Genomic DNA, 12,323 nt, shown 5'->3' with positions numbered 1-12,323 from the left:
ACCTGTTGCAGTGGGTTTCAAATCTCTACTGCACAGCAGTACTGTATTCCCAAATATGGAAGCTTTGGTTAGCAGTAGAGTTGCAGCATGCATGTTTCAAATATTTAAATTAGTACTGCTCAGCAGTACTGTATTCCCAAATATGGAAGCTTTGTTGGCAGTAGAGATGCAGCACGTTTTGAATATTTCAAGACCCTGGACAGCAAAACAGAACTGACCCTTGAAATGGTTGGAGCCTTCATAGAATACAGCAACTAGCTATAAATAACAACTAACGTTAATTCTATTATGCACACACATATATTATATATTCAATTTTTAAGTCTACTCTACATTCATTGAGAAGTCTTTATGAATGCTGCACAATTTTCTTGCTTTTTGTTCTTGCTGAGGATAATTTTGATGCCATTGCTTGGCGAATGGCCCCTTTTGTGGCGCACGACTTCTGCGCTGAAAAATCTAAAAAGAAATTAATGAAAATAGTATATTTAAATTAAAACATCATTAATTTAAAAAATGTCAGGTCTAAGGCGTTTCTTAAAACACAGGTCTATTAAATTTTTGTATCTATACAGAAAGATACGGAAATGAAAACGACTAATGGGGCCCTTTTATAAATGGAAGGAGGTTTTCATAAACACTGATATCCAGACAATTAAGAGATGGATACAAAATTTTCTTTCTTTTTTTTAAATTCCAAGTATGTCACTTTCTTTAAAATAATGACTTTTCAATTTGTAAATGTTTGAATAACAACTAAAACATAATGACAACTGACATGTGAAAGAACAATAAATGAAAACTTACTGATAATCGCACTTGTAACGGTTTCATCTAGCAATAGATGGCCTTTAGCGTTGGGAGACAGCTTGCAATCAGGAAAGTCTTTCTTTGTGAAGAATATGTTCATGAGGAGTTTTGCAATCCGTTTACCATAGGCAGCTGTTCCTTGGGCAGAAGGATCTCGCACTCTTTGAACATAGTCAATATCATGTTGATAGAGGTACACACCTGATCCAGGTGTGAGTTCAACCATCTGAAATATATACTAGATTACTGATGAGTCTTTATTTTCAAGTTGTAGTCAGAAAAAATCTACATAAATCAAAGATCAACAATGAAATTATTTATGTCGATGCATCTTGATTCAATATCTTTATATTATAAACTGTACATGTGTCAAATTTTTTTTTTTTTGAATTTAAGGGATAATTTTTTTTTTCAACATTCGTTTAGTATTAAATGCAAACCATAACAATATCCCGAGATGGATTCAAACTCAGGATGTGCAGTTAACAATTCTATACATTAACCACTCAGCTTAGGGCCGGTTCATTGAACAAGATCAAAACCGTTTTTAACAAAACTAAATTAATGGCTTTTCAAACAATACATTGGTTTAGACTTAAATTTGGCCCCCTTAAAACTTAATATATCATTTGAATCATAACAGCTAGCTAGTACCTAACTAAAATACTTTAAATACAGTTACCTTGTATCTTTTTGCCACATCACTTGAAAGTTTACCAGGCTTTAGCATAGAGTAATCCTCTGTAGAATAATTCAATTTTTTTTAAAAATGTGGGGTTTCAATGGAAATCACAAAGTTTCTGTTTAAATGCAGACACATTGCAACTATTAAACAACTATTATCTGCTTACTTTATACATTATTACTATAGTCTTATTATATTTCCATAGATTCTAAACCAATGTAATTTTAATAACTATTGAATTTTGCATTGTCACACTAATTTAACTGTAATTAATGACAGAATGAGATATAGGCATTACCGGTATTTTCTTTCGACATATTATTCTTCCAGCTTTTCAATTCCTGTAACTGTTTATAAGCTTCTGAAAGTTCTAAAAAAAGAAGTTGCACAATTTTAACATTCAAAATGAACAAGTCAAAAAAGTTCAATCTGCATGATTAAAATCAGATCCTCGATCCGCTCCTCATTTCTCTATTGTTGCTACACAAGGATCTGAAGAAACTCCACTTGAGGTCACTTCCTGGTGAACTTTGAATCAAGAATATTCATGAGTTATTTTAGCCAATTAGAGCAAGTGTTAGAAACAGTATTTTGGGTTGCTAACAAAAATGAAATCGTATGACAAAGCGATGGCAGATATTCTCGAATCTTTTGGTATCAGCGAGCTAGAGACGGAGCATAACTAGATATTAGAGGCCCGCAGAGAATCCAAAAATTGCATTAGCAAAACTTCCAAAACACGTAACTGAGGATAGAAAAACAAGAGGCGGATGAAGGATCTGATTTTAATCAGATTGTAAAAAGTTGTTTTTAAATAATTAATAACTAAACTTAGACTTATACAATTTACAAAAAACAGATATACAATTTGAAATGATTAATTTAACCTACTGCATTTTAGAATGCCATTTTCTTTAATTGCCTCAGCATATTTCTCCTCCAGTGAAATATGCTGGCTTCGTGGGGCTTTTTGAGCAACGGTATTGTGCCCTTTGGCATTTACCTCTTGAACTGGCAAGTCCCTGTAAATACAATATCATACTTTGCTACAAAGTCATAAAAATTTTCAATTTGAATTAGGCGGCTTGATACTCAAGATAAATGACACAATTTGATTATTTTGAATTCAATGTAATGGAAAAAGAGTAAAATTAATTTATCTTTGTTAGAATAATAACCAATATCATGATAAAACTGATTTATTTAGGTGATTTAATACAATTTTAATGCAAGCTCAGATTTTAAACAAAACTTAAATATAATACAAATGTGAAATCAATTATTTTGCTTACGTTAAAGCAATCAATTCTGAATCGGCATTTATTTCCTCATGATCAGAGTCATCAGATCTAAAAAGAATGATTACAAACTATATTAGTGTTTTGCATAGAAAAAAAGTGTAACTACCTTTTGTTATACTTAAAGAAAATAGACTCTTTTCTGCCCTGTGCGATATAAATAAAAAAAAATTTGGAACAATTGGTTGACAATGGTCTTTCATCAGGTTTTTTTTTTTTTTGGTTATAATTTCCTTGATAATTTTCTATATAGTATATGATATAAAAATCATGACCTGGCAAATTTTATATCACATCCGAAATTAGCCCGATGTTGCTGTATATCAACCCGAGAGCCATTCTTATCTATATTTAACATTGTGTCACTTTTAAATATTGTTATACTTTCATGTTAAATACTGAAATCTGATTGGCTAAGACGCAGTTTATAATCCGTTCTATTACCCTCAGCGTTAGCAACGCACTTAGCAATGGGTAACATTAAAAATTGTTAAATGTGTGAAAATTATGTGCGTACGGTTTGCTGTAGAATTCACGTTATTCCTATATAAAAGCAGTAAAATTTTCTTTAAAATTAAGACATTCAGTATAACAAAATAAATAGTGCCTGTTTGGGAGGATAACAGATAAAATTGACACCCCTCGAAAACCATTGTCAACCTCCGCTTCGCGTCGGTTGACAATGGTTTTCTCGGGGTGTCAACTTCAACTGTTACCCTCCCAAACAGGCACTATTTATAAATTGTATCTCTTCATAAATATACACATTATTTTTAAGATGAGGAGATATCTTTGAGAACTATTACTCACAACTGTGTAAATTCAAGTTCCATGTCCTGAAGAGGTAGACGGTCTTCTCCACTCTCTATGTTCTCATTTTGAATTCTATAAATAAATAAAATATGAATGAACAACAGTCAATAAATGTTTAAAAAAGTATAGACAAGTCAATATTTTAAAAAGAATATTTGTTTGCATTGAAATGACTAACTTTTAAATTCTTTGCTACTGATAAAAAATGTGACATTAATATAATGGGTATCCAATTTCACAATCGCATATGGCTTTAAGCCAGCAGTTTGCTAGCTATAGAAAAGACTTACAGATTAACTGAAAAATAGTGCCAAACTGCATGTTAGCCAATAGGTAAGAGTTTATTAATACCTTGTATTCCTTAAACACTGATACTGAAAATATGCTTCATTTTAATTTCTATTTCTTTGCTTTATACATTTATAATAATACAGTGCTGTAAAATATATTCACCTATTGAAGTCAATATTCAACTCTTGCAAAACTTTGTTATTTAGCTCTGTCCTGGCTTTTTTCTTTAGAACTGCTTCATTCTTTTTCTCTTCAAATTTTTTTTTTCTTTGTTCATCCTGTGCTTTTTTCTTTTCAGTTGGATTTACGTATTGTTCTGAATTCTTCTCAGTTGCTCTTTCACCTTTCTGCTTCTTATTAATCCCAGCTGATTTTTCCTGAGGTAGGCTGCAATATAAATAGAAAATTTACAATATTCAGTCTTCAAATTAACCCGGGAGTCCGATGCCCAAGGCCTGGTAAATATGCAGGCGGGCATGTAAAAATTGCCAAATTACATGCCCGGAGGGCTATGAATTTTCTGTCAATGTACAATATGTTTACTCGCCATTTCTTCCATCGTACCCAAGTTATTCGTGTAACTTGCTTTGTGCAGTCTACATTCTCAGTACGACTTGTCAAATAAGTGTAAATCATAATCATTGAAGTGTTTAGTTAAACCTATCGTATATATGAGGCAGATGCAGAGACATGCAGATTTAGAGGAAAGTGAAACAGAAAGTGAAGAAAGCGATATCGATATTACAGAGCTTGAAATTGAGAGGGAGCTGGAAAGAATTTGAAACACTGTCCCTAATACAATAAAGTTGATATAAAACCTTTATTTATTTTGGTTGCACCATACATGTACCGGTAAATATATGAATTTTGAGTTGGGCATGTAAAAATTTGAATGGGCTGGGTTAAAATGATGGGTCCACATGCCCGAAGGGCATGTACTGAAAAAAATTTGTCTTGAAGACTAAATATTGCTCAAAGTTAAAATCATTGTATAATATATACCAAAAAAAATTCAGTTTAATAAAAAAAATGTACAAAACTTTTTTGCATTGACATAAGTGGAATATTTAAGTATGTTAACAGAGGATAAAGTATTTTTGTAGTAGTGTTTGGTATCACTCACATCCAGCAAATGTAAATTTTAGCAACTTATCAGTAAAAAAAAAGGGGGGGGGGGTGTCATTGATAATTTAAATATATATAAATATGTTGCATTTTTATAGAGTAATATATTTATAATTCTTCATGCAGTCACACTGTCAAGTAGTGTGAAAAAATTACTAATCCCACTTCATTAATTCATGCTTACCCCTTTTTTCAAGTTCAACAGTCAAACAGACCATAATCAATACATAAATCAATAAGTATAATTACCGAGTTCCTTCTTCAGTGGAACATGGACAATTGGCTATAGGAGTTGTCCTAAGGAGATCCATTTCATTGTGTAGTTCTCTTTTATCATCTATAATGTCGTTATATAATATTGAATGTTACAAACATTTAGAAAAAGTTTAATTAGCTTCATATTGCTTTGAATTAACACATAATGACAATTTTAATAGCAATAGTATTATGTTATGCATGATTATGATTACTTTCCATTGCATGTCTTTTCAGTAAAAAGGGGAAATAACTGATTTTCAACATAATTAAATATATAATCATTTAAAATAGAGTCCGAACAAGAAAACAATATATTTATCGTTTATTGAGATGTATAATAAATTAATAAATGAGACCCATAATTTTAAAGATCATATTGTCATAGTTTATAATATTGTGAACCTACCACCGATCTTTAAAATTTTGGCGGGATGTGACCCCGGGAATCCTTGGCATTTGGCATAAACGTCTAACCCAACTCTGTAATCTTCAAGTGGAAGACGCGGGTCTTCTATGGCACGTAAATTTATCACACCGAGAGGAAAGCCTTCCTCCTGCCATTCGACAAGGGCTAATAATAATTTTGACATGTTTGTCTAGGTGCATAAACCTATATATCGCCGCGCTCACAACTAGGAACTTTTGGTACCGGAACTAAATGTTCTTAAGTAGATCGTACGATGATTCGTGCGCGCCTCCACTATTTTAACATGTTTCTATTTAAACGAAAGTAAAATGACTACTTTATAATTTGTTTATAATAATTCCAGTGAAGAAATATTAACAGAAATGTGAAATATCCGTGAAATGGAACTTTGGAAGAATAAGCTAGGAAACGAAATAGCTTATCGACGATTTGACAAATGACCAAGAAAAAAGATGGCGTCGAAAAAACGCGGGCCAAATGATGGCACATCGAGGACATCGAAGTGGAGAAAACAAGAGAAAGAGGAAGAACATGAGTCAAATGTTGATGAAATTACAGGTATATAGATTTTTGTAGATTAACAGTTCTGAATCCGTATACATTTAATTGATTAAGAAAGACGGACCCAATTCAAGATTCACCTCTGCACTGCGCAGAAATCCACGCATATGATATGAATTGATATGAATATGACTGTCGTAATTACGGTCATCAGAATATGAGAAAATAATAAATTTTTCATTCTTCTCAACATAATTTGTGATGCCAAAATATTTTTTTGGGGAAAAAAAAATAGTTAGTCCAAATTTCCTCAGTTTGCGACATGTCCGTTATATTTCCACGGTTTAGTAATCCTAAAACGCCCAAATGCAGTTATAGTCTTATAATCTGGTTGATATTGAATTTATACCACAACCTAACAATATTCATAAGCAGTTAATGTAACATATGTCAGGTAATAAATTATTACATCCTTTTTCCAATGATATTTCTAAAGATCTGTAACTTTACCAAAGAAAAAGATATACCGATAGTATGAAAACTCTGTTATAAATTTGGTGACAAATTATTTTATTTAACATTTAATAATTAGCATCAACTTTTTGTATTTTATTATATCTACCTTATCTCTTATTACTAATTACTTTAGGTCCAGAAACAATTGATGATTTAACTGATTGCATTGATGAAGTTCCAAATGAATATGATATATTGGTGGAGGAAATGCTGGAGGAAGAAAAACAGAAGTTAGACCAAAAAAGTAGCGATAATCAGAGTGATATTGAAAATCAACCGCTATATCAAGGAAGCAGGCTTACTGTAAGCATGAGTATGCTGCTAATTGTAACATTCGCTACAAGACACAACCTATCAGGAGTTGCCCTTTGTGATTTATTAAATCTTCTTGAAGTGCATTGTCCTTCAGATAATATATGCAGGGCAACCCTTACTATGTATCAAGACTTTTTCAGGAAATTGAAAACGCTTTTTATATACAATCACTTTTGTGATAAGTGCTTTCTCAGCATTGAAAAGGACGCAAAGTGAGAAACATGTCCTAACTGTTCATCTACGAGCATAAGATACTTCATCACCATACCCCTTAAGGATCAGATGGAAACAATTTTGAAAAGTGAGCATTTTCATTTGGATTATTCTATCATTCTTGCTTGCAAGTACTGTGGATTCATCAATATTGGTTGAATACCAATTTTCGTGGATTTCGTTGTCGAATTGATCCATGAAATTAAATGTTCATTGATATGCAATTTTATTAACATTTTGTATTGAAAGGGTCATTGGCAACGAATTTACGTATCCTTTAAACTGTGATTTTTACTTTATCCACGAAAATTGATACCCTTGAATATTAATGAAACCTCAGTATTAAGATGTAACTAACATTTAATTGTTAATTTTATTGCAGTAATTATCAATGCTATTTTAAAAATTTTGGCCATGTGTTAATATCATAAGGGCCCTGCACTGACATGCATGTGAAATAAACCCACACTTTAATACTGTAAAATTTGATAATTTAAAAAGTATTGGTAAATATGTATGCCATATTTAATACTACATATGATAGATTGTCGTTCCACAAAAATTTCCTCCCTGGCAAAAAAAGTAACATAATGTAAAATTCTCTTTAATGTATATATCAAACAAATATATATTGATGATTTCATTTTACATTTTATGATGTATTTTTTAGGACCTGGTGTTCTTGACATGATAAGAAAAAGCAAAATTGAAAGGAGTGAACTAGGGAACACATCCACTATTGAAGATGTCTACAATGGAAATGTATACCAAAGTCATTTTGACATCAGTGGGTTTTTCCATGGAACAACCCTGGAAGAGAGGAAACATCAATTGCACCTGTCTTTTCAAATTAATACCGATGGAGTTGCTGTGTTCAAGTCATCTATATTTGGTGTTTGGCCTGTTTATGCAGTAATCAATGAACTGCCACCTGATGCAAGGTACATTTGTACCAGTTATAATGAATTCTGAAATTATGATGCTCTTAACATTCAATGATAAACATTAAGGTCAGACGACACGTTCTTCAACTTTATATAACTTTTTCCAGGAATTTGTTAATTGTTTACTACTACTTTGACAAGCTTTCTTGCAAAAAATTAGGATACCTTACCAGGCATTTCTTCAAAATACTAGAGTTTGTATTTTCCTATATACTCTTCTTGAAAATACACTTGAATTGCTGATATAAAAACAAATAAATATACAGCACAGCAAAATTCACTATTTTGGAATTCAATATCGGCCGGGGCTTTGAACTCACGACTTCTAGAATCTACGCTCCTGGCAGTGAGCGGCCACGGCTCTAACCACTTGGCCATCTAGGCATACATATATATACAAGTTAATTCTAATGATTTTAAAAATGATTATAAATGTAAAATTTTTATTGGAACTCTTCATTACAAGGAGAAACAAAAAAGATGCTCGAAGAACATGTCTTATAACCTTGTTTAACACAGATAACGCTATATCTCGGATATAACAATTTTTTTAAGCCCTCAGCACTTTAAACTTATAAATTTGTTATGTGGATATTACAAATTACGGAGATGGCAAAGTAGAACCATTGGTTCCTATTAATTCATTTTTCTGTAAATAACTCTTCTGTTAACAACTTAACACTATTTTATCAAAATTTATTGATAGATTCACAAGAGAAAACCGCATCTTCTTAGGACTATGGTTTGGAACTCAGAAACCAAATATGAAACTACTTTTTGGATCTTTTTTGAAAGAATTCAATTTGCTTTTTACAGGTGTGTATGTCATATTTTATCCCCCTACCATGAAATTGCAGTGATGCAGAAAGTGTAAACTGTTACCATGTTAAGATATATTCAGTTTGCACTGAAGGGATATATATATATATATATATATATATAAAGTTGATAATGCATTCAGGTCAAATTTTAACTTGGTCCCAATCCAATGATTTTCAATAGAATTATGAATGTCTCTTGAACATAGGAAAAAAGAGAAATATTTTGTTCAAACAATTTAAATCATTATGTAAAGAAGCAAACAAAGACATGAATGATTTATTCATTTTTAGTAATCTTTTTTTCAACAAAACATATTAAAACAAAACTTTTAAAATCCCCCCAAAATATACAATGCAATTATATGTCAAAAATATGTTGATCAATATTTCATATGCCAGTAAATATGAATATCTTTAAATATTTTCAGGCATTCCCATGAGTATTAAAGAAGAACAGTTAACAGTGAAAGCCGTTCTTCTTAGCAGCACAGCTGATGCACCAGCGAGATGTTTAATGATGGATTTTGTACAGTTTAATGGTAAATATGGGTGTCCTTGTTGTCTATCCCCCGGAGAAACATTTGCAATATCGGCAACAGGGAACTCTCATATTTACCCCTACAAGTCTGAGAGTAATGAAAGCCATGACAAGTTAAGGACAAAGGAGGAAACCAAAGCTACAGCGCACCGAGTAGAAACAGAATATCTGAGTGGAAGAAGACGAGATCCCGTGCCGGAAATGGGAGTTAAAGGAATATCCTTTTTGATGTCTTTTCCAAAGTTTGATTTAATCAAAGGTACTGGCATAGATTATATGCACTGTGTTTTGCTTGGTGTTGTTAAGATGATCCTTGGGCTTTGGATTGATTTAGATCACAAAAATGAGCAATGGTCTCTTAGAAGCCATATTGATGTACTTAATGATAGAATCAACAAACTAAGACCACATTGTATGATTTCACGCCTACCAAAAAAAATTGATGAATATGGTGACTGGAAAGCATCTGAATTTAGAACATTTCTTCTTTATTACTATGTACCCCTTTTGGAAGATGTACTCCCTTCAAAATATTTTGATCATTTTTGTAATTTAGTGCTTGGCACTTTCTTACTTTTGAAGACTTCAATTTCACAGACTGATCTGAATTTAGCTAGATGTTGTTTCAAAAGATTTTGTATTGGTATAGAAGAACTTTATACAGAGCGTTACGCCACATTTAATGTTCATTGTCTTTTACATTTGTGTACAAAAGTTGAAGATTTGGGACCACTGTGGTCCCAGTCTTGTTTTTTTTTATGAAGGATTGAATGGTGATCTAAGAAATCTTTTCCATGGCACACAAAAAATTGATCTCCAAATTGTGACTGCTGTATGTATTCAAAATAAAATTCCTGAACTTGTTGACAAATTAGAAATAGGTTCTGTAAAGTCTTTTTATCAAAAAATGCAGTCATCTTTGCAGTCATTTACTAGGACATGTATTGGACTTAACACTTTTGTGGTTGGCCCCATAAAGGCCTTTTTGCCCGAGGAACATGTTATACAAGAAACTCCTACACATGTAAAAACAAGAGTGGGATTTGTCAGATAAGATATTTTTTACAGTGTTCAACTGAAAATTGATACAAATACGTTGCTGTTACTAGAATACTTAATGTACGGAAATCCTGTGCAAATGTTTGTCAAGTGTCTATTGGTTTAACAAATGTTGTGCTTGTAGATGATCTCAGAGAACCTGTTATGTACATAGAAATTGACGAGAGAAAAAAGCAAGTGGCATTTTTTCCAAATCTTATTGAAAAAGATTAATATATTTTATGTCCATTGACCAAGTGTTTTTGTATACATATGTACTTACTAGCATTTACGACAAACTGTCGTGGAGGTTATGTACAAAAATTTAGTACAAATATATGTCAATTAAGTGTCTATTGGTGTTAAAAAATATATCATGCTTTCATGTAGAGGATATATATTGAGGAACCTTCTAAGTACATGAATATTAATTGATAAGAAAAACAATGTGGAATTTTTATCCAACTATTATTAAAAATAATAATATATAAGATTCATAAATATTGAAACATCATGTCTACTACTATATTTTCACGTCTGTTGGAACAAAAAGTTTTTTAAACATGTATTTTGTATTTCTCAAAAACCCTTTTGAGCAACTGATATTTAATTTGGTCTAAAATTTTATGCAAATGTCTTTTAGACATATTAAATATTAAAATAAAAATCACAATCAAAACATATGTAATAAGCTTTTGTTTTTAATTAATTGTGTATACTTAATTGTTTTCACAGTTAAAGATAATGCAAATATAACCAATTAATATGTTTGCAGAATATGGTAAATCCTCCAGAATCTTAGTGATAAAGCAGTAAAAATGCAGTACCTTTGATGCCAGTATCTAAGTGATAAAGATAATGCAGTAGAAATGCAGTACCTTTGATGCCAGTATCTAAGTGATAAAGATAATGCAGTAGAAATGCATTACCTTTGATGCCAGTATCTAAGTGATAAAGATAATGCAGTACAAATTCAGTACACCTATGACAGACATGTGTGAATGATAATGATAATGCAGCAGAAGTGCAGTATATGTTTAATAGCAGTATCTCAATAAAAAGATAACACAGTAGAAATGCAGCCCATTTGCAGTACAAAAGCAGCATTTGTAATTTTGATTCACTGAAAAGAAAATTTAAAAAGTTTTTGAAGCACATTTTCAGTATATTTACAGTAGATTATCAGCATATACTGATGTGCAGTACATTATGCTAATAAGTACTGCTAATATACTTCATTTTTGCAGTAGAAATTAAGTATAATTGCAGCGCTATAGCAGTATATACTGCCTTTGCAGTATCTGCTGCAATTCTGCAAGGGCTAGTAAATAGGCACTGTCCGCCATATTTCTCTCTCAACACAGTTATCCCTACAACCCCTATATAAGCAGCAGACCTCTTAGCAGTTTAAAGTGTTTTGCTGTAGAAGTCTCACCTGTGTGGACGTACACCTTGCCTGGCCGTGTAACTCGGTGGCGATGAAATTATCAAATTCTACGCACTTTTTTCATGCCAGGTGAATACTTACATGAAAAAACATTGGTCAATGCATTATTTACAAACAGAATATGCACATAGGATATGAATTAAATGCATACAATCCAAAGACTACGAAAGGAATACTACACGTCGGCCCCAAGTTTCAGGTGGGCAATAGGGTGTGACGACTTCGAAGGGTTTATATACCAGGTATCTGTGTGACAGTGCCTTTTTACGAGTGTTCAGTTTTA

General features: G+C 32.0%; 2 protein-coding genes across 2 annotated transcripts; one reads left to right on the top strand and one right to left on the bottom strand.

The window, feature by feature from the left end:
* Positions 1–281: 281 nt before the first annotated feature.
* On the bottom strand, positions 282–6,599 carry LOC105329284 (uncharacterized protein MCAP_0864). The gene is made up of 10 exons (XM_066071273.1): positions 5,687–6,599; positions 5,272–5,359; positions 4,060–4,284; positions 3,604–3,678; positions 2,788–2,844; positions 2,387–2,517; positions 1,794–1,865; positions 1,493–1,551; positions 808–1,036; positions 282–459 (listed from the first exon to the last, which is right to left on the bottom strand). The coding sequence occupies exons 1-10, from the start codon at positions 5,868–5,870 to the stop codon at positions 350–352; spliced, it is 1,230 nt and encodes a 409-aa protein (XP_065927345.1). The 5' UTR covers positions 5,871–6,599; the 3' UTR covers positions 282–349.
* A 242-nt stretch (positions 6,600–6,841) lies between these two features.
* LOC117692948 (uncharacterized) lies at positions 6,842–10,558 on the top strand. The gene is made up of 4 exons (XM_066071272.1): positions 6,842–7,340; positions 7,923–8,193; positions 8,903–9,012; positions 9,446–10,558. The coding sequence occupies exons 1-4, from the start codon at positions 7,322–7,324 to the stop codon at positions 10,315–10,317; spliced, it is 1,272 nt and encodes a 423-aa protein (XP_065927344.1). The 5' UTR covers positions 6,842–7,321; the 3' UTR covers positions 10,318–10,558.
* Positions 10,559–12,323: the final 1,765 nt, after the last annotated feature.

This window comes from Magallana gigas, chromosome 9, assembly GCF_963853765.1.
Source record: "Magallana gigas chromosome 9, xbMagGiga1.1, whole genome shotgun sequence".
NCBI classification, from domain to species: Eukaryota; Metazoa; Mollusca; class Bivalvia; order Ostreida; family Ostreidae; genus Magallana; species Magallana gigas.
The sequence above is the reverse complement of the archived record's forward strand: the minus strand, read 5'-3'. Positions and strand labels throughout refer to the sequence as shown.